At 45.2% G+C, this 24,532-nt stretch overlaps 1 protein-coding gene across 2 annotated transcripts in view; it reads left to right on the top strand.

Moving 5' to 3' along the window:
• TGFB2 (transforming growth factor beta 2) overlaps window positions 1–24,532 on the top strand; it is a 76,511-nt gene that overhangs the window by 33,314 nt on the left and 18,665 nt on the right. For both annotated transcript variants that reach the window (XM_069459522.1, XM_069459521.1), the window contains one exon: window positions 15,226–15,389. In XM_069459522.1, the coding sequence (XP_069315623.1) occupies window positions 15,226–15,389 (164 nt within the window). The remainder of the gene's footprint in view (window positions 1–15,225; window positions 15,390–24,532) is intronic.

The following is a 24,532-nucleotide window of genomic DNA, read 5'->3' as shown; positions in this document are numbered from 1 at the left end:
GTAAACTGTTTTCCAATGTGGGTACTGCTCATAGTAAAACTACTAGAAGTCTCCATGTATACCTGGTTTATCAAGTAATCCAATGGGTCAACAAAATCTAGTGGCTCCAAGAGTGTTTTTCTAAGATATGGCCACTGAGTCAAGCTCATACCTGCCCACACGTTCTCGATACAAATAGTTACAAACTGAGAAGCAGAGGCAGACCCACACTAGACTTGGAAGAAAAGGTGGTCTGATTGAAGGCTAGGGAAATAGAATTGATTCAGTGTTGACTATCTTTATATTAATATATTAGATTCATAAAATGTTTTTAGGATTCTGGGATCCTTCTGTGAGATATTTTAAGGTGCTAAACATGCCATGAAGTTCATATCTCTGTCTGTGTCACCCCACCCTCCTGGTGTTATTCTACATGGAGATGAATGCAACCTGGAGGGCCCACGGAGAGCGAGAGCACACATCTGTGTCCTCTGCAAGAATAGAAGCTATGGTTAGAGGACCTGTGCACCCACAGAGGAATGGCCATGGAATTAGACAGAGTGTGTAATTATAGCACAGCGATAGAGAAGCCACATTCAGCTCTTGGAGCTCCCTGGCTTCCTTCCTACAGTAAAATAGGGTAATGTACGGTCAGTTGGTTTCAATAAAAGGAAGCAAAGGGGTCAACTGGAGTTTTTGCAAGTCTGTCTGTGTTTGGGCCGCACTGATTGCCTGTCCAAGGCAGACTGACATGTGTGAGTCCATCTTGAAGGAAGAGAGGTCACAGCTGGTTCCCCACATCCAGAGGGAGGTTTAAAAGGTACAGTAAATCGCTGGGCGATTATGGATGGCTTTGAGCACTAAAGAGTGATTTCGTCACTGAGGCTGATGGCTCCCCTGAGTCTCTGCCATGCCACTGCCGCACCTGCCTGAGCAACAGTCTCCCCCAAGGACAGGCTGTTCTGCAGCATCTTTATCCCTGCTGACATGTGGGGGACCCGGCACTGTCACTGCTCCTCCCTCTCTGATTCTCATGTCCAGGTCATTCCCAAGGTACCATTTACAGAGAAGGTCACCGTGTGTCATGCGGGAGCCACTGAGTAGCTGATCCCCGAGGTGGCGCCTGAACGTACATCACTTTCTCCATCCTGGTCCCTTCCAGGCATTGTCACTCACAGGCTGCTGTGCGTTTCGGGAAGATGCTTCTGCTCTTGGCACTAGAAGTGAACTAGTCATGATCCTAATGAAGAGAAAACCCGCTTTCACCAGAGTGTCAGAGCCAGTCGGAAAGGCGGCTTGTTTGGTTTAGTGTTGCTGTTTCTCTTCAAGTTGGGATACGACAACGGTCTCAAAATTAGCCTTCTCAGCCTACCATGTGTCCCCTTTTAGAATGCCCTAAGGGTTGTGCTCTTCCACCGGCTGCTTTGTGTCTTACAGGGGAGCCTATTCCCGAGCCTGTTGTTAGAAGAGCTTTGGGTTAGCACTGAGAAGTCCAGGGAATCACTTAAATCAGTCCACCTGGCCTCTGAACTGTGGTTTCCTCAACAGCAAAATGGGCATCCTATGGCCTGGCTTACGGGATTATCAGCCTAGGATGACATAGTGTATGTGGACGTGCTTCGTGAAACCTAATGTCCTGTGCAGACCTGAGCGATTATGGTTAACATTCATCATTGTCATGTGGCTTAGCTGTTTGAGAAGAAGGATTAATTTCTTTTTGCTTTGTGATATTTATTGAGCACCTGTTGTATACTAAGAGGCCTTGTCCTGGGCTTGGAGCTAGGACACGGGAATGGGAAGATGGCAGATTCGGCATCTGTGCTCATGAAATTTGCAAAGGCGCCGTTGTGCATTGCGCAGTGCAGAACCCGCACTCCCAGGACTGGTCCCAGGCACGTCCTGGGCGGGAGGGTGTCAAAGGGAGCTCGAGGGTGACGCAGACCTCTTCCTGGCCCTCAGCGATCTCTAATCCAGGCCTATAGCCAAGTAGTAGCATAACTCAATCCGGGCTAGAGAGAATTCTCGGGTGTTTAAGAGCCCTAGAAAAGAATTGAGAGGCATTATCAAGTTTCCCTGGTCACGACTCCTCTGTCCAGTAAGTGTACTCAGGACAGTATCTTATGGGCGCTCTGTTGTGCAGTGTGTATGGGCACCAATCAACTATTGGAGGAAGATATGTTCTTTATTGGTAACCTTTCATGCACTGCACACAGAACAGCTAAATTTATTCGGATGACATTATAGAACAGGGTATTTTCTCACTTTTCGGACACCAGGGAATCTTTCAGATATATTGCATAGCCTTTAAAAATAGTCTAATGAAACCAATGTAATACTCGAGAAATGAACATCTTCAGTGACATCACTCACGTTCCCTGACGTTCTAAAAGTTACTCCACTGACTTTAAGGTAGTCTTGAGTCCCTGTAGATGAGCCTTATGTTAGCTTTGTGTAAATTTTCCACCTCCGTACCTTCATTTGCTGTTTATTTGATTCTCCACTATGGCTTTCACCCGCACACATTTACAAAGCACCGGCTTTATCCAAAGAACTCTTCTTTAAGGAGGACTTAGTACATGTTTTCTTAAGAAGCATCGGGGAGCCATTGACTTGGGACTAAATAAAGGCATTTGTCAAGTCCCGTTTATACAACTGCCCGCAAGAAGGGAGAACAGGGAAGTCTTCAGAAACCACCTGAGTTTTGACCCCTGTCACAAAGACTTCTTGAAAGATCCTAAAGAAAACGGAGACAGCCATAGGAAAGATCTTAACTTCCCCAAAGAGAAAAAAACTAATTTTTTTTTTTTTTTTTTGAGACAGAGTCTCACTCTGTTGCCCAGGCTAGCGTGAGTGCCGTGGCGTCAGCCTAGCTCACAGCAACCTCAAACTCCTGGGCTTAAGCAATCCTCCTGCCTCAGCCTCCCGAGTAGCTGGGACTACAGGCATGCGCCACTATGCCTGGCTATTTTTTCCTATATATATATTTAGCTGTCTGTATAATTTCTTTCTATTTTTAGTAGAGATGGGGTCTCGCTCTTGCTCAGGCTGGTCTCGAACTCCTGAGCTCAAACGATCCTCCCACCTCGGCCTCCCAGAGTGCTAGGATTACAGGCGTGAGCCACCGCGCCCGGCCTTTTTTTTTTTTTTTTAAAGAATTCTCCAAATTATAGTGCCTTCTGTTACATTGGGACTGGTTGGATTAACTCTTCGGACACCGTGCGTGCTATTTCCCAGTCAGTTTTCTCTTCCAGTGTCCTGAGAGCAGATTTAAATGTGGACATTTTATAGCCCCTATACGCGAAAATAATGAGATTGAAGTGAAATTGTAGGGCTTGCTCTGCGCTAGTTCAACTGAATAAAAATAACACACACTCCAACATTGTAAAGTGCTTAGCCATGGAGTAGTTCTGCAGTGGAGATTCTTAATTTTAAAGACTGTTTTTTCTTCTCTCTCAAATGGTGGCCCAACCTTAACAGAAAGCCGCTTAGCACCCAAATGAACACGATTACTTAGAACAAGCATAGCACCCCTGGCTCCGTTCCAGAATCCGTTCATGCCACAGTTCATCTGGATTCCTCCAATTCCTGTATGTTCCCGTATCTTAATTGCCCGTAGCTGTGTTGCCAGTACAAACAGGATGAGGGAAGAGTGCACACCCTTAATGAACACATCTACCAGCCCTAAGAAAGCACCATCCATTGAAACTCTGATATTCTTCGTAAGACACTACACGGCCATCTACTGACATGCTAAAACGGATATCTGCTAACCAAACATTGCTTCCCAGCAATTCTTACTCCCTGCTGTCTTTAGATTCAAGATAGAGGGCTACCATTTGGCATAAAGAAAAATTCAGACTTTCCATTCAGCTTTTCAAGGAAGCTGTGTTTTGAAACCAATCCCTCAGGGTGCTGATTAGGAAAGGATGGGCATTCTGGGGTGAAGTGGTTTCTGGAACCTTCCTCAGCCCTGTCCCATTGGCCATTTTCCTTGATGATTCGCAGGAGGACACAGGTGGCCTGCAGAAATCTCATCGTGGTGGCAGCGTGTGCCTGCATAGCTCCAGGCCCCCCTGCTGGTAGCCTTGGCTGTGCCCCCTGAAGTCAAGCAGCACCTTGGGCAGTGCCTGGTGCAGTGAAAGCACTTCAGAAAAAAGGAAGTTCTAGTGGGGATCCAAGTCGGTATCCACCTAAACAAACTCTGGAAACTTTGTTCCTTATCTGTGAACTTAGGGGATTGAAATACATACTAAGGATCCTTCTGATTTTGTGAGTCTGTCCCCTACGATATCATTTAAAAAGTGAATGCACAGGTTTACCATGTCAGACTTCAAATCCTTTTTAGCATATTTGAAATGAGGAATCAAATCAAATAAATACACACTGAACAGGGGTATGTTGTAAATCTCACACAAAGAAGCCTCAGGGTGTAAGCATAAGATGATATTTGTAAAATGGTTTGCATGGGAAAGACCAAATGCTTGTAATTTATTAGGCATTCAAAGCATATAGAAAATAGGACTTGAGTGCAAAGGTCAAAAAGAGAGAGAGAGAGAGAGAGAATAATTCACTGTTGGGATTCATTAATAAAAGCATAAGTTCCACAATAAGGGAGGTGATAGTTCTATCCTATTCTGCCTTAAGAATTATGTTCGGATTTAAGGTTCCAATTTTAGATTGGAGGAAAGTAGAGAACAACCAGAACAGATGAATGGCTTTCATGACAAACAATGAAAGGAAATAGGGGAAAGAGATGAGAAAGAGAAAACATGAAAACTGCCTTCAAAATTTCTAAGTAGGGTGGAATAGAAAGGGAATAGATCATCTTGTGTGGCAGAACTAGACCCATTGTGTAGCTCTTGTAAAAAGCAGCTCTCAGCCCAGGGTAGGGAAGGACTCCTGTAAAGTTGGAACTGTCAGAGGCTGGATGGAGGGGGTCATCTGAGTTCTGAGTTCTCTGTCACTGAAAGAGTTCTGGGAGAGACTGTCTTGTCTTGTCTTGTAGAGAAAATTGCAGTAAGCGGAGTTAGATACCAATAACATGGAGAGAGTATCTAATGGGTGCCAGGCAATCCCTTCATGTGCTATCATTTCTAATTGCAATGAAACATTTCTAATTGCAGAGAGACTGAATGTCAGCTGTATTTGCTTACTTCTCTCAAACTGGATAATTCAGACCATCCATTTCTCTTCATATTTACTCACTCCCAAGCCATGAATTTAATACATTAGTTAATAACAGCCCATGCCACTTGGTTAAGTTGGTAAACAGCTTGCAATCCTAGCAGGGTGTGCCCTGCCACTTATTAGCTTAAGCTTTAGGGCAGAGCAAGAAATCAGCGCAGTGCCTCAAAGTAATTAGGTGATTGCCTTACAAGAAAATTAGGCCACAAGCAAGAAGCTTACAGAAAACACAAAGAAAAGCTCACGTACAAGACACCCATTGGCCATTATATGCATCACTGCTATAATTTTGGGAAGATTAGAGAAAGATTTTCAGGCTAATAAGGAGCCACTACACCCATTAAGCACGTCAAAAGTCCACACCAGTCATCGCAGAGCTGCAGGGAAAGTGCATTAGTTTCTGCAAAAGGGAATGTCGGAGTTTGTTCTGGGATAAGAACACTTTCTTTGCAAGGATGAGCAAGAATGTCCAACACTGAGCAAGAATGTTCAGGGCTGTGTGTTTTTTAAGCCCTATTTTGCCAATGCTTGGTGTAATCTTGCTCAGATTTACTTTTCGGCTTCTTAGTCTATAAAAGGGGATAAAAATAAAGTGTGCTTCTAATCTATTAAGAGATCAAGGAGAGATCCAAAATTTCCAAGTTTGATTCATTAAAGAGATCAACACAGACTGGCTTCCTTCTGTTGACCTCATTTGGAGCTACTGCTGAATTCTAGAATAGTGTATGGATAACTATGTCATGGGCTTCTTGGCCTCTTTAAAAGCCATCAGTGGAGCAAAAACATGACTGCTTTGACCCTGGAAATCCTAGAAAACAAAAGCACAGATTGGAGGGAAGTAAGACAAAGAGGAGAGAAAGAAAATGGAGCAAGGGAAGGAAAGAGGATAAGAAGGGAGAGAGAAAAAAAAAAAGAGAGAGATATTTATTTGCTTTCCAGAATGAGATTGTGGCAGAGAAGAGCTCCTTCAATGGCCTATTCCAACCTCGAGGGCAGCCTGCCACTGTGAGGTCATTGGGAAGGGGTATGTCACATTCACAGGTCACCTGCCCACAAAAGTGGGTCCGGCCATACACTTTCCATGCTCTTTGTCTCTGTGACTTCTCCAAGTTAGCCATCGGCCTCTCAACAGCAGCAGTTAGCCTACCCAAAGCTTTTACTGCCAAAACCCAGTACAGCCCTTTACAAATCATCTACACAGCCCTGAGCTTGATGAGAACTGTAGAAGAACTGAAGCAAAATAGGTGTCTCCATGTAGATGGGGTTTTATGGGGATGCTGGAAACTTTGGAATAGAAACTAGAAACCCCATGTCTGACACAGTTCAAGAAAACCAAACACCATGGGCCGGCACCACTGTTATTTTACTTTTTTTGCACCGTGTAAGTGGGGGCCCAAACACTCGTGCTGACAGTACGCACAGTCTCAAATAGCAGTTAGCTGAAGGCCAAGTCACATAAGCTGATGCTGACACAATTAGACTCACCGTTGCCAACAGCTTGTCAAGTTTGACACCATCCCCTTCTTGGAGACCCCCACTTTACGTTGCAGATGCTCTGGTGCTCTGTTACATTTAATAGGTGGGATGGCCAGAGAGAAAAGCAGAAACCACTGCTGATGCGCTGTTTATTTCTCAGTCATTTGGAGTTAAATTGCTGTGACTTGAATGTCAGCGGTGTTTGGGATGTGGTAGTGGAATAAAATCCATAGCCCGTGTGCCAAGACAAATTTCAGAAAACCCCAAAACACAATTGTCTTGGTTTCTTGCTGGCTGAGTCTGTGCACACACAAATAGTAGCTAGTTTATTACCCTCCAACCATTCGGTGGGTTGCTTGTCTTGCTGCACCCTGGGGGATGTCTAATGAACCCCAAACTACTTCCCTCCAAGCTGGGGATGTCAGGAATGAGGGGCCACGACACACTCATTAAGCGTGTCAAAAGTCCACAGCAATCACTGCTGAGCTGCAGGGAGAGTGTAGTCATTTCTGGAAAGGGAAGCGGGGAGTTTGTTCTGTTTATTTGAGGAGCTTGGGGATAAGGGCCAGGGGATGCCACTGGGATGGGCAGGGGCACTAGGCACAAATATACAGGGTCTGAAAGACCTTGGGCAACACTGGTATGAGCAAAATACCTTCTGTGGGGGAGCTTTCACACTGTGAGCTCCCCGGTCTCCAAATCAGGGCCATTTTGTTAAGGAGTATCAGTGAAAATAGCAAGCTTTGCATTAACATTTTTCAAGCTTTATTACAAGGTCAAGCTGATTTCTAATACAGGAGGATCCACTTCTTTGTATTCTGTGTGTGTGTGTGTCTTTTTTTGCAACCTTGCTCTCATGCATGTGTTGGTATTTCTGCCTGGGGTGATATTCATGCCTTCGACTCAGGGGGCTCCTTTGCACAGAGGCAGGATATTGTAGCGAAAAGCCATGGGCTTTTGATTTAAAGGCCAACCTCTCCTTGACCTTAGCCAAATGTTATTTCACTTTCCTTGTTCCTAATTTCTTTATCTGTGAAATGGGCATTAAAAACACCTTCTTGGCAGAGATGGAGTATGTAAAGCTATTATAAAAGGGGAAAGAGGTCATGAAGTAGAATTCGGAGTCTGCAGTTGAGATCAGGGCATTCTTTTTAGGGTGAGGATGGTGGGATGGACATATTTTATTTATCCCTAGCTAGTTCATGACACCAAGTAACCTCAACAGAAGCCTGACCAAATTCATTGTGATTAAACCATCATAGTGTAGAGTAGAAGTTCTTAAACTTGAATGTGAAAAAGAATCACCGATACTCACCTGCTAGGTCTAGGGTGGAGCCAAGTAACCAACATATCACTGAGTCCCCCAGGTGATTCTGATGCAGGTGGGGCGTGAGCAGGTAACTAACAGAGTGGGATTTAGGGGAGAAAATGATGTAATTGTGGAACCAGAAGTGAGCTGGGAGGCCATCTAGCCCGTCCTGCCCCCAGATCCAGGAAGCCCCTGATTCCTTTGAGACAGAGTGAATCTTGTTAATACATGATTTCTTCTGGTGAGGGGGGAGCTCACAACCTTGAGAGTGAGTTTCTTGATTTTCCTTCACTCTTCAAAATTATTAGAAAGTTCTTTATATAGAGAGAGCCAAAATACGACTCTCTGGCTCCACAGAAAGTAAGAACTTTCTATATGCAAGCCCCTGAAATATTTAAAATCCCTTAAAGGATTTGGTATCCCCAAGTCTTCTCTTTTCCAGGCTGTTACCAGTTTGTTTCACTGGGGAGGTTCTCAGTCCTGGCTGTGCATGAAAATCATCTGAGGCACTTAGAACTAAGTCCACCCCAGTCCAATTAACCAGACTCTTAGGGGGTCTGACTCAGGCATCGGGATTCTCCAAGTTCCCCGGTGCATGGAAGTGTGCAATCCAGGCAGACCACTAGTGCTAATCACAGAAAAATTCTGTTTTTCCATTTTCCAGAGCTTCATAGCTCTTGTGTTGCTGCAATTTCCTCTTTTCTCTGTCTTACTCTTTTTTTTTTTTTTTTTTTCCTATGTATAAGGCCTGATCTTTCTGTCCTTCTTTGTGGATTTCTTTTCTTCTGTCCTTTATTTCAGTGGTTCTCAAACATTAGGGTCCATAAGCATCACCCAAGGAGTTTGCTAAAGTGTAGCCCAGCACCTCCGGTCTTTGAGCAGCATCGCTGCGTAGGATCCATGTGCCCACTGCAGTCACAGGAAATGGCACTGCTTTGTAAGCCTTTTGAAACTTTTCTCCTAGGAGGGGGACTAGCTTGGATTGGAAGTTCAGGTAAATGATGACTACCCCAGGCAGGGGACAAAGAAAACGCCCAGGCCACTGATGATTCCTTTCACACCAACGCCTTCTGTGTTTCACTTTGAACTACTGATCTTTCTGGCTTATCTTGGAAACCCCAAGTGCCAGGTTTCCCTTGGGGGTTCCGGTCAGTGCTGAAAGCAAGAAAGCTACTGTTAATATACTAAGGTCTCTTCTCATCCCCTCGACTCTGCTAATCCGCTTGTTGTTAACTAGCACAAGTTTCACCAGCTAGAAGTCAACCGGTATCTTTCTCACAGTGGTTCTCAAACTGACGAGATGGTGTATCGGACTCCCGTAGATAATTCGTATTAGTATTTATCACAGATTCTCAGGTGAGGCTGATGCTGTAGGTCTGGAACCCCATTTTGGGAACCACTGCTTTAGCAAATGCAGCAAATACCTGGAAGTCCCGAGCCCAAGCATTTCAACATGTCACACACTTTTTTTCCCTGCCAATTTTGTGGTGTAACCAACCTAACAGAGAATGAACGATAGCTGTTTGAAGCACTGCCCTCCCTAGGGGCTGAGCTCTGGACATCCTTAGGGCATTTCTTGCAGGCTCCAAATCTACACTCCGTATCATAGCTCGTCACACGTGGGTGATGTTATAAGTCCTTTCTTCACTAACCTTTTTTTTTCTTAAGTAATCCTACTATGAGCGTTGTAGTGGGAGGTGGAATTTTTTGCTTGATGCAGAGATGTTCAGGGGGAAAATAAAATTCTCTTGTTCCCTTTTGCGATGGTCAGGCAAACAGGTGAAATAGCAAAGGATGGTGTTGGGGAGTCTGTGGGAACTTTGGTGACTGTAATTCCTCCCTTTGCGGGGGAGAGGAATTAGAGTATTTAGAGTCGTTTATAAACTGCCCCAGGACACTCAGCTACTCCTGTTCTTTCTCTCGTCTCCTCATCAAGCCTGTCTGGCAGTAAGAGCTCTCTGGGGGCTGGGGGCATTCATGGAAGGCCCAGTGACCGCTTGGCAGCTTTGTTGCAAGATGGGAAGAGAGGCAGGGAGGGAACTGAGTGGAAATTTGTGCTAGACCCAGGGCTCCAACTTTCCATCTCCTTCCTTATGTGATCCTAACAGCACAGTCCAATACATATGAGGTCGGAAACTATCTACTTCATTATGTAGATGAAGAAACAGATAATGTCCCTGTTGCCACACAGCTAGGAACTGGTTGATTTGGGATTAGAATTCTGAGAGCCCTGAAGGTCCTTCAGTGCATTAAGGTCCTGTAACTAGATGGGGCTGTGGCAGGACAAGCCACAGAATTTGCAGAACCCTTTTTCAAAATGGAAATGTGGGGCCTCTTGTTCAAAAAGCAAGAAAAAATTACTGCTGAAAAGTCTAAAATATAAAGCTTTTCCCTTTGTTCCATGGCTCGCTTTCTTTCTCCAGCTGTCATGGTGGGTTTTTAAATGTGCTATTTGATATTGTACTTGCTTGGGCACGGACCTACTACCAGTGACAACAGGCTCTCTCAGGCACCTGGGGCCCTGCCCTGCAACTTGGAGCATGCAGCCTGCCTGCTGCTGGGGTTCCCCTGCCACCAGCCCCCAGAGTGATGCCACGTTGAGGCAGGTATCTCCCTTCCTGTGGGACTGCCGCTCCAACCCGTCGTAGGATTACAAGTCCCGCTCTGGGATGTGCTTGGCACCTGGATTAAGAGTGGGTGAGAGCCATGCTCCACCTGTGTTGCTCATTGAACATGCTGTGGCACTCTCAGCTTGGGGTAGGAACAGCTGCCACCAGGCCCCCTGAAATGGCCCGGGTTATGTGCCTGACCCCACTCGCCCAGGGGCAGAGGACAACAGTGGTCACAGGGTGGGCCAGAGAAGGCTGGGTGAGACTGGGGACATTGGAGCGTCCTGGGGAAGTGGACAGGTAACAGGAGGTGGGACGGCACAGAAGCCGAGGGTCCCAGCCCTCTGTGCATGCTCTGTTATCCCGTAAGGCTTCACTTACAAAACACAAATTCAAAGATAAAATTATTGAGGATTCCAGGATAGTGATCACACAGCATTAAACTCACGTGGGAGGCCTTTCTGAGCATGGGGACCCTGTGCTCCTGCTCTGGTCACACAGCCGTGAAGCCAGCCCTGCGCCCCAGAGAAAAACTCATAAAGAAAGATTTCTGAGCTCACGGTGCTTACATAGAGAGAAAATAATATGAAATAAGTTAATAAGTGATTTGGAACAGATACAAGTCAACATGTAACAGATACAAGTTTGTAAAGTAGTATGTGACTAAGTGCTGTGTGTGGGCTTTCTCTACACTGATGGAAATTAATGACTAGTTAGATTTCCTTGGTTTCCTCCCCACCTCCGTTCCCCAAAATATGATTTAGCAGGGATGTGTGGCCAGGGTTGTGGTGAGGGGGACACCACTCACTAGATGATATACTGGAATCTTCTGTGTGCAAGATTTTCCCTGCAAGGAAGGCGCATGAGAAAGCCCGTGGGGAGGAGCCGAATCAGCCGGCTGGTGTGAGAGCCACGGGGCTGAAGGAAAATCGATTTGATTGAACCAAAAAAGTAGGTCAGAAATCGAGAGGATGGAGCGGGCCAGGATGTGAGTGTGGGTAAGCTGGCAGAGGTCAAGCGCAAGTACCTGACCACCTGGCAACGGACCAGGAACTGGGATGGGAATTACAGAGGACTTTAGAGAGAATTCCCATTCCAAAGGGGGAAATGAGTTCTTGGAGGAAGCAGAGGAAAAAGCTCCATCCCTCCAAGACTAAGTGGGTGGATCAGGGCTGCTCAAGCCATTAAACACCTACCCTGCGCTCCCTGAGCTGAGGGAGTGAGCCGCCGTGTCCCGGGCTGGGCGTAGAAGGGCCCCTTTTGGTCCCCTGTACGGTGCATCTAGATGCATTTAGGAAGTAAGGCCTGGGTCACAGACTAGGCCAGAGCAATTTACAGCGATTTTTGTTTTTCCAAATGAGGAGACATTTGGCAAATTGCTCAAGTTCCTCAGCCAGGCAGGGGGCTTGTGACCCATAGCGGATGACAGCAGGGGACAGCTGGCACCGACCCTCGCAAGCAGCAGTCTGTTCTTCGGTCAACAGTTTTTACTTGCTCTTGAGTGCCGGAGCAGAAGCACAGGGAAGGCTGCTGGTTCCCCCTGGCCTGGGGCTTTGCTGTGGTCACCAGACCAGAGCAGAGTCGCCGGAGGGGGCCGCTCACCCGTCCTTTCACCTCGTGCATGAACTGCTTCTGCTTACGAGACAAGAACCCCAAATGCACGTTCGTGTTATCAGGCAGTTGAAATATAAACAGCCCCAAATGGTTATAAGAGTCAGAGGGGGAGGAGGGCTGTTTGCCAACGTATAGGCCGCAGAGCAGAACAACTGTGCTTAACTAGCAAGCTACTCCTGTAAATATTTGCAAATGCCCCTTCAAAGCTCAAAAGCCTGGGACAGGATCATTGGAGGATTTGCTTAGAAGAAGAAGAAACAAAATTAACCTCACGGTCCGAGAGGCAGCCATAAAAAGAAAGAGCATGGATGGGCAGAGGACCAGAAAGAGGGGAAAAAAAATCGTTCAAAGTTTAATAAACACAAAAGAGAATAAAAATAAATCTCCAGAGCACTTATTTACAAACTTGATGGAAGGATGAGATTGAGGCGAGTGGGTGTGAAAGATGCGTGTTTGTGGACGGGGAAGAGGCCTGTGGGGTTTCCACTGAAGAAGAGGAAAAATGAACGAGATGTTTACTCTTCCTAATGACAGGAAACGCACTACATTAGCTTTGCTCTTCCAGGATGCTCTTGCAAAGGATGTTGGAAGCTTTCGCTGTCTAATGCGGAGGCTATGTGAAGATGAATGCAGCCATCCGCTTGCGGAAGGTTCTGGCCAAATGCACGTGCAAAGCCAGAGCGCCTGGCCCCAGCCCTGCTCGGGCTCCTCTGTCTGGGCATCCGATGGCCCTGTTTTCCGCTGAGCTCGTCAGGCTAGTACCAGCCTTGCCAATCACTTGGGGTGGGCATATTCCAGAAGAGAAAAAGATCTGTTTTCTTCTCAGCAGCTACCTTTTCCAATTGCTATGCTAGGGGGCTCCAAACACCTTTCTGCGTGTACCAGGGTTTGCCGGCCCAAAAACTGCCCGCTAACTACTTCACAGCGGTGGTGTAGCAGGTCAGCATTACATCTGCATGAATGCTTCCTTGTCTCTGAAACCTGGATGCTTTGGATTTTTGGGGTTGTTTGTTTGTTTGTTTGTTTGTTTCTGAGACTTCTGGTTCATGGGCTACAAAGCCTCCATTCACGCAGTCCCTTCATGAACCAGCATGGCGCAAGGCATGGCTTAGAATTCCCCACTTCTCCACGAGCCTGCTTTCTGAGAGTCACAAGTACACAGGGAAAGGGAAAGGAATGGGAGGGAAAGTCCCCATGAGGGAAAAAATTCAGGGCCCTTAAGATGAGAAAATATTGGTGTGTTCCTAGCATTTTTGTTTTTTTTCAGTGTAATCGTCAGGGCATGGATTTCCCAAGAAATCACGAAAGGTATTTATTTCTATTTTAAGATTGGCGAGATGGCTCGTTTATTTAACAAGAAGTTAGTGTTGCCAATAACCAGATGCCTGTGTCTTTCAAGACTCCCGCTGATGACCAACTATGCAAACAGCGGGGACTTGGTAAACTCCGCGTGGGCAGAGCCTTGTCCTAGAGATGTGGGAGAGAAGAAAGGCCTGGCAGATGCAGTCTCTGCCCTCAAGATTCTTAAAATTTCATGGGGGAAAACAAAATCAACAAACATAATGTAGAAGTAATGAAAACATTTGTAAAGACACATAAACAACTGCGAATGATTATGTTGTCATGAAGTCAGATAATTAAAGAGACGGTAGCAAGAAAGGCAGCCCCCGGAGGTGGGTGGAGCACTCTGGAAGGGGGGAAGAAAGTTTGCAGGGGGTTTTGGAAGAAGATTGTAGAAAACATACCTGTAACAACACATGGTGTGCCCAGTGCAGGTGCTCGGTGAGTGAACGTTGTATTTGAAAGCACAGGGGAGAGAATAGGACCTGCTTTGGTCTTTGTGTTGCCTTGGTTGTGTATTGAAAGACAGATTACTAAACAATAGCAGCAAAACCCTGAGCAACCTACGAGCTCTAAACACACTGTCATGTGAGTTGGATTGAACTCATGCTACTTTTGAGCCTGGGGCCTCGTGCAGCATATGTAACTCACACGTCTCTTTACCTTGGGAGCCACATGGTATGCAGTCAACTCACGCTGCCATGCTGTAGCACACATGTTACGTGATGGGTGGCCCCCTGGGCAAAACCCTGCAGTTGGTTCGTGAAAACCTTACTTGTTGATGTTCTTATTGTTACAGTTAATATTGACGATTTAATTGCATATAACTCATGCACAGAAAAACAATAAAAAATAACAAATAATTTCATTACATTAGAAAGGATCATTTTGTTTCCAAAGTTTTTATTGTATTTTCATAATTAAACACTGTAGCCCCAAGGAAAAGAAATTTTTTTCTAGTGTGGCGGTCAATGTGTTAAATGATCAGCAACTCTGTATTTTACGTGGTTCAGAACTGACGGAATCTGTGCTGATTCTTTCTCCCCATTAGCTAGGATTACCTCCCACCAACAGACATTATCCTGAATCATGAATTTTAAGACTAGATGTGGTATATATAGCCAGTATGTGCATATAGTTTTGTTTATTCAGATTTCCTCACCATAACTTGCCTAGGGAGTGCCTTTGGTCATATGTGTGTGAAAAAACAAAATATTGAAGCCAAAAAAGATGCAATACATGAGTCTGGATAAAAGAAGATTATTCAGATGCCAAACTTTCAAGAAAAAAAAAAAACACATGGGCAAACTGCTTGCCATTAGGAACCATTTTCTTGGCACATCTGATTAAAGTGTGTGCAAACCCAATGGCTCTCTCCAGGCATCAACTGTCATAAACTTGTTCCAATTCATAACCATCCAGGATTTTCCACCATTCTGTCAACCTTCAAAGGACAGGGTTAACTGCATGTCCTCAAATGGAGTTGAAAGTGGTTTGTTAATCTCTATTTTCTGCTACTCCTATAACCAAATGCACATGGTTATTTTATTTTAATTTTTTTTCTGGTTAAATTGTTAATGGTATTAAATTGGCCATTGGAAACTAAATCATTCTGTAGATAATTCCCTTATGGTTTCTCGGGATTATCTCACAGTCTCTTTTGAGAGCACAATGGATTTTATCATTTTCAATGATTGCCTTAACTTTTTACAGATGCCATCCCGCCCACTTTCTACAGACCCTACTTCAGAATTGTCCGATTTGACGTCTCAGCCATGGAGAAGAATGCTTCCAATTTGGTGAAAGCAGAGTTCAGAGTCTTTCGTATGCAGAATCCAAAAGCCAGAGTGCATGAACAACGGATTGAGCTGTATCAGGTAACTTCCATCTGGATGGTTTTAATGGGCAGTTGAGGTGAAAGAGTAAGAGAGTTCTACTGTCTTCGATTTCTTAGCTGGTATCAGCCATTCTACACATTCACAATCATGATCTAATTCCCAATTTGTTACTACCATTATAGTAATAGCTCGTTCCTAATCACCCAGGAAGGAAGAACACTTTTGAATGAAGCATTGAAGCTATGAGCAGACTTCTTGAGTGGCATGAATGGTTGGAGTATCCAGCCTTGGGAGAGGGTTAGTCCAGAAGTCAAGCCCTTAATCTGAAAAGTCAGATGCTGTAGGCCTGATTCCATCCTGAGCCGTCCTTCCTGTTCTCACCCTATGGCTGTCCTTTTCTCCTTTTCTTTCCTTTTCTCTTCCTTCCCATTGTATTCTCTCTCCCTGTCTTTCTCACTTTTTACTACCTCCTCTCTTTTCATTAACCTCATCCTGTTTCCTTTCCTTTCTAATTCTACCCAGTCTCTCCAATCCACCCCGCCAACACACCCACACATCCCCTGTCCACCTCTGTCCGCCATGACTTGAGCAGCCTTGACATCTCCTCTTGCTCATTTCCTGGTAGAGTTGGTGGGCAGCTGTGTCAAAAAAGTGGCGATGATGATGAAGTGCTGAGTAACTGAGATTTCAGAGATGTTCTTCAAAGCTTATTACTCAAGTGGGGTCTACAGGGCAGGAGCATCGGCATCATCTAGGAGCTGTGAGAGGTGCACAATCTTAGGCCCCATCCCAGACTTACTGGATCAGAATCTACATTTGAACGAGATTCCCAGCTCATGCTTATGCACAAGAAAGCACTGCTCAAAAAGCCTTGAGTCTGGTGCAAGGGGTAGCCACGTAAATAAACAACTTAAATACCTCATCGCGTCCTACGAACCGTGTGTGCCGGCATGTAGGGTGTAGTTAGGGAGATTTCACCAGAGACCTGACATTGGAGCAGGGCCTCAAGAAGTATCTGTTAAAACAAGATGAGGGGTGGTCATTCTTGGCAGAAAGAGCAAACTGCTCAAAGACAGAGTCTTGAACCGGCTTGTTGGGGGCATCTGGGACATGGCGCTCAGTGTCTGGAGGTAAGGAGAGACTTGGGAGGAGGTGGCTCTCCAGAGAGAGGGTGTAGAGGGAGACTAAGACGATTGAGGACAGACCCCTGGGAACCCCAATATTAAGAAGTAGATATGTATGACAGTATGATTAAAAAGTGGGTTACTTGAGAAAAAAATAGAAATTGGCGTAGGTATGAAGAGACCTCCAGTTGGAGATTCTAATTATTTGGAAATTTTGATAATTGGGATAAGAATTTTCCTTGTCTTCATCATGAAAATGGAGAATTACATACAAATAGGTGTTGTATGTGGATCTCAAGAATAAGTTTAACATTTTTAAAGTAGTTTTAATGTACTAGTTTACGCATGTTCGTGCAGATTAATTCTTACTTGTTAAAATGAGTCCTCAAAACTGCTACTTAGAAATTTTTTAATCTTTTTTTTTTTTTAAGCCAGTCAAATTTAGCCATCAGGGGTCGTATACAGGAAACTTTACGTCGTAACTCGTGTTCTGAGAGCACTGTGAGGGTGGCACCAATGGGGACCTCCATTGCTTCTGTCACCCCGCAGTGTCAGATAGAGAGGGCGCCTGTATATGTGTACCACACAATGCTAAGCACTTCAGAAATAGTGCTTGAGGTGGTGCAGTGATGCTATGAAATTTGCACTGTGGGGTATCCTTTCTACTGCTATATTCTCTCTCCATTTTACAGAGAATGGTGCCAGATCCCAGAGAAGTTAAGTAATTTAGCCAGGGTCACACAGCTAGACAGTGGCAGGGCTGGGATGTGAATCCAGCTCTGAGTCCCAAGTCCCTCCTGTTCTTCGCCATGTACTATGCTGTTCATAGCAGATTTTCCCTTCTCTGTCCTTCCATATCAGCCAGGATAGAAGAGAAATAAGAAAAACTAGGCCAGAGGGTGGAGTGATTTGCAGGGAAAGCAATGACTGGTCCCTATAAAAAGAAGCCAGATAAAGCATAGCCAAATAAATTGCAAGGTGATTTAAATAAACAAACAAACATGATTGCATCTCCTACATCTTTTTTTCTTTCTTTCTTTTTTTTTTTTCCCCAATTAAATCACATTTATTTCTGTCCTGACAATAGCATCATGGGCTGTTCTCTTAGGCCCTGTTTTAGTTACACAGCTTCAGTAAATCAAAGGCAAGGTCTCTTAGGTCTTGCTGCCTGTAATGTGAGCTACTAAATCACTGCTATTGTGTGACTCCTTGACCTTGTTCTCTGAGGACTGGCCTCTGCCAGCAGATGTACTGATAACTTCTCTTCCTCCCAGAGGCAACCTCATCTCCAGGAAGGGATGTGCCCCATGGTGCTGGTAACTCACAGGACTTTAGTGAGTTCTTGGTGTGTGTGTGTCCGTCTTAGAGATTTCTGCAGCACTGGCTGCTCCATGACACAAGTAACAAGATCTGCATGGATTGGTCCCTCAGTTGGCAAAGGTACAGCCCAGGATGGAAGCATTTAGGTTGGAGAAGCCTGGGCATATTCACTATCTGGAAAGTTCTAGCAGAAAAATAAGGAAGAATAGCACCTCCTTATCTATCTGGAGCTCAGCTATGCAGCAATTTCACTTCCTGAAACACAGCCAAGGTCCAGGAAGCAAGTCAAAGAGATCCCTCAACACCCCAAGAGAAGACAAGAGAAGCCAAAGCATCCGAAAGGCAGCCTTCAGCCCTTTACCCCTCTGAGTTGGACCACAAAAAGTTAGAAGCACCAAATTAGAAGGAGAAGGCTAGAGGAACACATCCTGACGGCAACAGATGGTCCTTTAGGCTAGAGATTTTTTGCCAGTGCACCACAGTGATGTTAGCCCAGAAAATCAAGTCATAGAAGCCATGCCTGTTGTGGACACTTTTCCCAAATCTTACCCTGTTTATAGTTGACCCCACTATTTATCTCCTTGGCTCCCTACCTGGCTTCTGACTTCTGCTTCTGGCCTCTTTATCTCGAGTCTCATTTTTGGCTTGTTCTCTAGCATTCCATTTGCCTTCAGCTGCCATTTGGAGGTCCCGATAGTCTTCAGTCACAGAGCGGTTGGGCTGGTCTGGAGGACCTATGATGACTTTGCTCATATGCTCAGAGCTTTAGCAGGATGACTAGAAGGCTGGGCTCCACTGGGCCCCTCTCCCTCTCCAGATTGTCACAGTTGTCTGCACCGGGTCTTCCCAGAGGAGTAGCCAGATTTCTTACATGGAGACTCAGGGGCCCAAGGGTCCAAGGTAGAAGCTTCCAGTTCTCTTAAAAACTAGGCCCAGACTGACACAGCATCACTTCCATGTTACTCTATTGATCAAATGAGCTACAGCGCAGCCCAGCTTTAAAGGCAAAGGAAGCAGACCCCATATTTCAATAAGAGGTGTGTCAAAGAATTTGCAGCCACGTGCCACACTAACCCACCATGTAAAGTAGAGTTACAGTCAGCAAACTCTAGGTGAGCACCTCCTAGTGTTGGCACCATCCGTGGTGCCAGCCATCTAGAGGGGAACAGAAACAGCCTCTGCCTTGCAGTTACTCAGGGTCTGGTGGAGGAACATGCATATAAGCAGTTTCTTTCCACTCATAGAGATATACCAAGGAACTCTTACAGCAAAATCTGGAAAATCCAGAAAAATGCCTCAGCACTCACTCCTGCCAAAGAAGGAGTTGTGAGAATTTGGGGGCAACCCGCCATCTTCATTGGGCTCTTTTAGAGGGCAGACACATAATTCCAAGGGACTGAGCCATCTGCCTGAATCAAGAGATTCCTTCGAGCCCAGTAATATTTGTTGCAGGAATATCTGGATAGAGGAGATTGAGATAGGGTGAATTTGGTTAGTTGGTATACATGGTATTATGTTAGAACTACCTGCACTGTGTTTTAATATGTGCACTAATATCCTGGGATTTGGTGACTACGTCTGTATTTCCTATTCACTTTTATGAGGCCTCAGGGCATAGGTTCAATGGTATGGCCATGGTGACCTAAGTTTTCTTAATATTTCCTGATTCACTTGGTGTTTATTGTGATGGTAAAATGAAACAGTATGTGTAAGTGCCAGGTGGAGAGTGGGTATTCAACGTATGTTAGTTCCCTTCCTTCTATGTCTCTGATTCCTCCAAGGGGAAGAGCCCTCCACTGAGTTACCTATGAAAGTCAATTGCCAGGTTATTTTTAAGATTAAATTATTAGGCCGGGCGCGGTGGCTCACGCCTGTAATCCTAGCACTCTGGGAGGCCGAGGTGGGCGGATCGTTTGAGCTCAGGAGTTCGAGACCAGCCTGAGCAAGAGCGAGACCCCATCTCTACTAAAAATAGAAAGAAATTATATGGACAGCTAAAAATATATATAGAAAAAATTAGCCGGGCATGGTGGTGCATGCCTGTAGTCCCAGCTACTTGGGAGGCTGAGACAGGAGGATCGCTTGAGCTCAGGAGTTTGAGGTTGCTGTGAGCTAGGCTAACGCCACGGCACTCACTCTAGCCTGGGCAACAGAGTGAGACTCTGTCTCAAAAAAAAAAAAAAAAAGATTAAATTATTAGCTTTAGGCTACTCAATAAAATCATACAAAAACAACTCCCTGGGGAAGCAGAGTGATGTACTAGGTTTATACATCAGACAGCATCAGGAGGAAAAGCCACCAAGCCAGGTGCGGTGGCTCACACCTGTAATCCCAGCACTTTGGGAAACTGAGGCAGGAGGATCACTTGAGGCCAAGAGTTTGAGAGCAGCCTGGGGAGACAGAGTGAGACCATGTCTCTGAAAAAATGAAAGAGACAGAGGCAGAAGGAAGAAGCCACTAAAATCTTGCCTTCTCTCTTGGCACTAACATGAGTGTGAGGCCACAAATGTTGGTGCTGGCTAGCTTGGTGGAGTACAATCTGCTGAGGGGTCCCTGTTAATCAGTGGAAGATCAATGTGCTGAGATGGAATAAGCTCAGTGGATTTAAAGGAAACCTTAGATTTTGTAACTGTGGCCTTAGATGGCGCTGACACTGTACATATTCTTTATAAAGAGTTAGGGCACCCAGCTTCAGGGAAGCCACCACTAGCTTGGCAACGGAACTCCCCTCTTTACAGAATACTCTATCAGAACTTTGACAAATTAGAGTACAGATGATCCTGACTTAATGATTTTTCCACTACGATCATGCAAAAGTGATAGCATTCAGTATGCTCCTGGACTTACCATGGGGCTATGTCCATATGTACAATATCAGGACAGAATCCCATCATAAGTGGAGGAGCATTTGTAAAATAAAATCTATCCTCTTGCTTTCTCTGACATCTTTCTTTAATACTTGGGTTTTAATGCCTAGCTGAATTTTCTTTTAAACAGTAACCAGCTTGTTAAATGTGGTGAAATCTCATTTCTAGAGGAGATCATTTGCAAGAATATGTGTGTGTGTGTGTGTGTGTGTGTGTGTATAAAATAGTGGCTAAATCCTAAGTCATTTATATCCATTTATTTTTGGCTTCAAGCTGTATAGTAAATATTAAATGCTTTTTCCGATTTGAGGATGGTAGGGTGAATTGATGTTTATGGAGCAAAATAAGTAAGCAAAGATTTTGGTAAGAAAGAGTGAATCATCAGCTACATTTAATGGACATTTTGCCTTTCTGCAAAAGGTCTTAAAACATACATCCCTGGGGCTTTGTAGTGAAAGTTCAAGGTAGACAGCGTAGGCCTACTTTTTAAGGGATCCTAATGCTGAAAACTGAAAGGTGGGATTCCTATCGTAGCAGGGAACACAGCACTAATGGGGTTAATGAAAATTGCCCCTTTTTCCTAACCCTAAACACATGTGTGTGCTTGCATTTGTGTGTTCTCTCTCTCTCTCTCTCTCTCTCTCACACACACACACACACACACACACACACACACACAGAGTTCAGCTTTCATTTCTCATATTGCCCAAGGGGGTGTAAAATAAAAAGAGGTCAGCCAAAAAAACTGACTGTCTGTTAAATTAGACTTGCAAAAAGTGCTACTGCAAAAAAAAAATGTTATACTGTGCTCCTGTTGTACAGAATTTTACAGCATACAACCTCCTTAATACTGATCCTAGCCCCGGCGCCGCATTGGAGACGTACATGGCATAGTAACCCACCTAGAAAAAAAGAAAGCCATGAGGTATAATAAACACTTTGTTTGCACAAGACTATTAATATCTCAGGTTTTTTCAGACCGATCGAGTGGCGTGCTCGCCTCACAAGGAAAATGTATTGTTATCATTTACATTAGGTTGTGACATTGCCCAGAGTCTGTTAACCACGTGAGCAGACAGGGCCACCCCCAAAAATAGTGTGAATAGTGGTCCTTCCCCACGGTATGCAAAGAAATGTTAATGATTATGCAATAGCAACTAATAATTCTATTGTTCTTTTTTTTTTGTAATGTGACTCAGTAACAATATTGATAATTATTGCTAAAACATGCAGTGTTTACTGTGTGCTAGGCACTATTTTAAATGCTTTGTATATGGATTCGTTTAATCCTTATAACAACGGTATGGGTGGGTACTAGTATTATCCTTATTTTACAAATGGGGAAACTGGACCACAGTGACCAGGCCACAAAGCCAGGAAGAGGCAGAGCCAGGATTTGAACCCAGGCAGCCTGGCCCCGGGGGCTGTGCCTGTGACTATGTTACCATCCTAGCAGAAAGAACACAGACTTTGGAGTTGAGTTCAAGGCATGGCTTTGTCCGTTTGGGGAGTCTGAGGAAGTCATGTCACTGAGGCTGTTTCCACGTTAGTAAAATGCAGATAAAAGCACGCACTTGGAAAAGGTTTTGCAAGACGTAGAGATAATGCAAACTCCTAGCACACTGTCTCCTCAACAGTTACGATTATTATCATTATAGTTTCCAAAGTATTGAGTTTGAACCTTTAAAAGGAACACTCTCTTCAATTTATGACACACTCGAAATCTCTTCAAAATGAAAGCCATCCCTTCCCCTTGTTGCCCCAGAGTCTCGGTCCTTGGTTGCTGTGCCCGGAGTTTGCTTCTCAACTTCCTTCAAGAATATTTACCTCCCCCTCTCCTTGCAGTGGTCTCTATTGCTTGCTGATGAGCACGTCAGCATGGAAGAGGTGCAGCCAGTCGGCCCTGGGTCCACCTCCCACCTTCTTTACTTACTAGCTTTCTGGTCTTCCAAATCACTCCTCTCTCTGAGCCTCAGTTTTTCATCATGAAATGGGATAGCAGCTCTTGTCTAATGAGTTACTGTGGGGAGAACACATATGTTGAGTGTCTGGTGAGTTAGATGCAGAAGGAGCAGATTATTATCAGGGTTCTTTTTGTCATCTGGGACATGGTCCGTATTGCCCCTAGAGTGGGCCTGTGATTATAGAACCACTCCATGATGGTGTCAGTCATCTCTGGTTGCATGAGGTCTGACCTGTTTCCTGTCATCAGTGGGACGGAGCAGGGTGATGGGGCAGTCACCGTTTTACAGCTGTGTATTTGCCTTATCAAGACTGTAAGGGCAGCGGTGGTGGGCTGGGGGCTGCCCTGTGCCTTGCTTCTCTTTTTGGAGAATGATTATAGAGTGACTGACCCCAATGGGGGTGTCTTTTTATCTCATCCCCCACCCCATTACTCCCTCTCCCTGCTCCATCACCACACTAATCGTCTTGATATATGCTTCCTGAATATTGATTTGTTGTTGTTGTTGTTGTTGTTGTTGTGGTTTTGGTTTTGTTTTTGTTTTCGAGACTGGGTCTTGCTCTATTGATGGGGCTAGAGTGCCGTGGCGTCAGCCTAGCTCACTGCAACGTCAAGCTCCTGGGCTCAAGCGATCCTCCTGCCTCAGCCTCCCGAGTAGCTGGGACTACAGGCGCATGCCACCACTCCTGGATAATTTTTCTATTTTTTTGTAGAGACTGGGATCTTGCCCTTTCTCAGGCTGGTCTCAAACTTTTAGCCTCAAGCGAGCCTCGCTCCTTAGCCTCCCAGAGTGCTAGGATTATAGGTGTGAGCCACTGCGCCTGCCCCTGAATTGATTTTTAATAAGATTCCATTTTTATCATGTTGTAAATGTTGAGTATGCCAACTCTTCCGTAACTTCCACTAGGACAAAAACTGTTTCAAGGAAGGATGCATGTTTATTTCCCGATGCCAGCAGCAGGGTTGAGAATACTCTTTGGAACTCCTGTTCTAGAACTGTGGTCAGGCCTATCACATCTACTTAAGAATTCCTTCAATGGGGACAGATCTGGATTTGCAAAAGGTAGTGCTGATTTTTAGAAACTGCTAAAGTTCTAGAGAAGAGAAAAATAAGTAATTCATTTGGCTTTCTAGTTTTTATGATATATCCAAAAGCCAACCACCCCCATCTCTGCTGCTCCTGTCCTGGCCCAAGCAGTTCTTACCTCTGGCTCTGGCTCTGGCGGTGGCTTCCTAGCTGGTCTCCCTGTCCCACCTGGTCCCATTAGAGGCTATTGGCAATAGAGCGGTCAGAGTGATCCCTGATAAGATGTTGGTTAGCTCAGAATCCCCTGTTTAAAGCCCTACAATGGCTTCTTACCTCATTCCAGGAGGAGCTAAACTCTTTACCATGCCTATGACGCTGGCTCTGACCTGTGCCTCCCGCACCCACCCCTCAGCCATAACTTGCCCCTCAAGCATGTGGCTCCCCCATGCTGACCTCTGTGCTGTTCCTCGAACGCTCTGCGCCCTCTCCCTCCTGAGGCCTGTGGCCGCTGTTCCCTCCACCCACAATGCTCTTCCCAGCTATCCATAAGGCTCAACTCCCTTCATTCCTTTAGGTCTTTCCTCAAATGTCACCTCTCAGGGAGGCCTTCCCTGGCCACCCTGCCTAACATCTCAGGGTCCTTCTTCCCAGCATGTCCTCGGCCCCAATGTCGACTGCACTTTTCTCCTTGAGACTCTTGGTCATCTGCCACGCTTGACCTGCTCCATCTTTATGCTGTTTGTGATCTTATCTCCACCTCTAGAGACCAACTCCTGGGACAGTGCCGGGTGCACAGTGGGTGCTCAATAAATGCTCTTGAATGAATTGAAGAAAAGTGTCAAAATAAGATCCAAGTGCAAGGAACACTGTTAAAATAAGTA

Source organism: Eulemur rufifrons, chromosome 27 (genome assembly GCF_041146395.1).
Source record: "Eulemur rufifrons isolate Redbay chromosome 27, OSU_ERuf_1, whole genome shotgun sequence".
Classification (NCBI taxonomy): Eukaryota; Metazoa; Chordata; class Mammalia; order Primates; family Lemuridae; genus Eulemur; species Eulemur rufifrons.
Note: the sequence above shows the minus strand (reverse complement) of the source record. Positions and strands in the feature narration are given on the sequence as shown.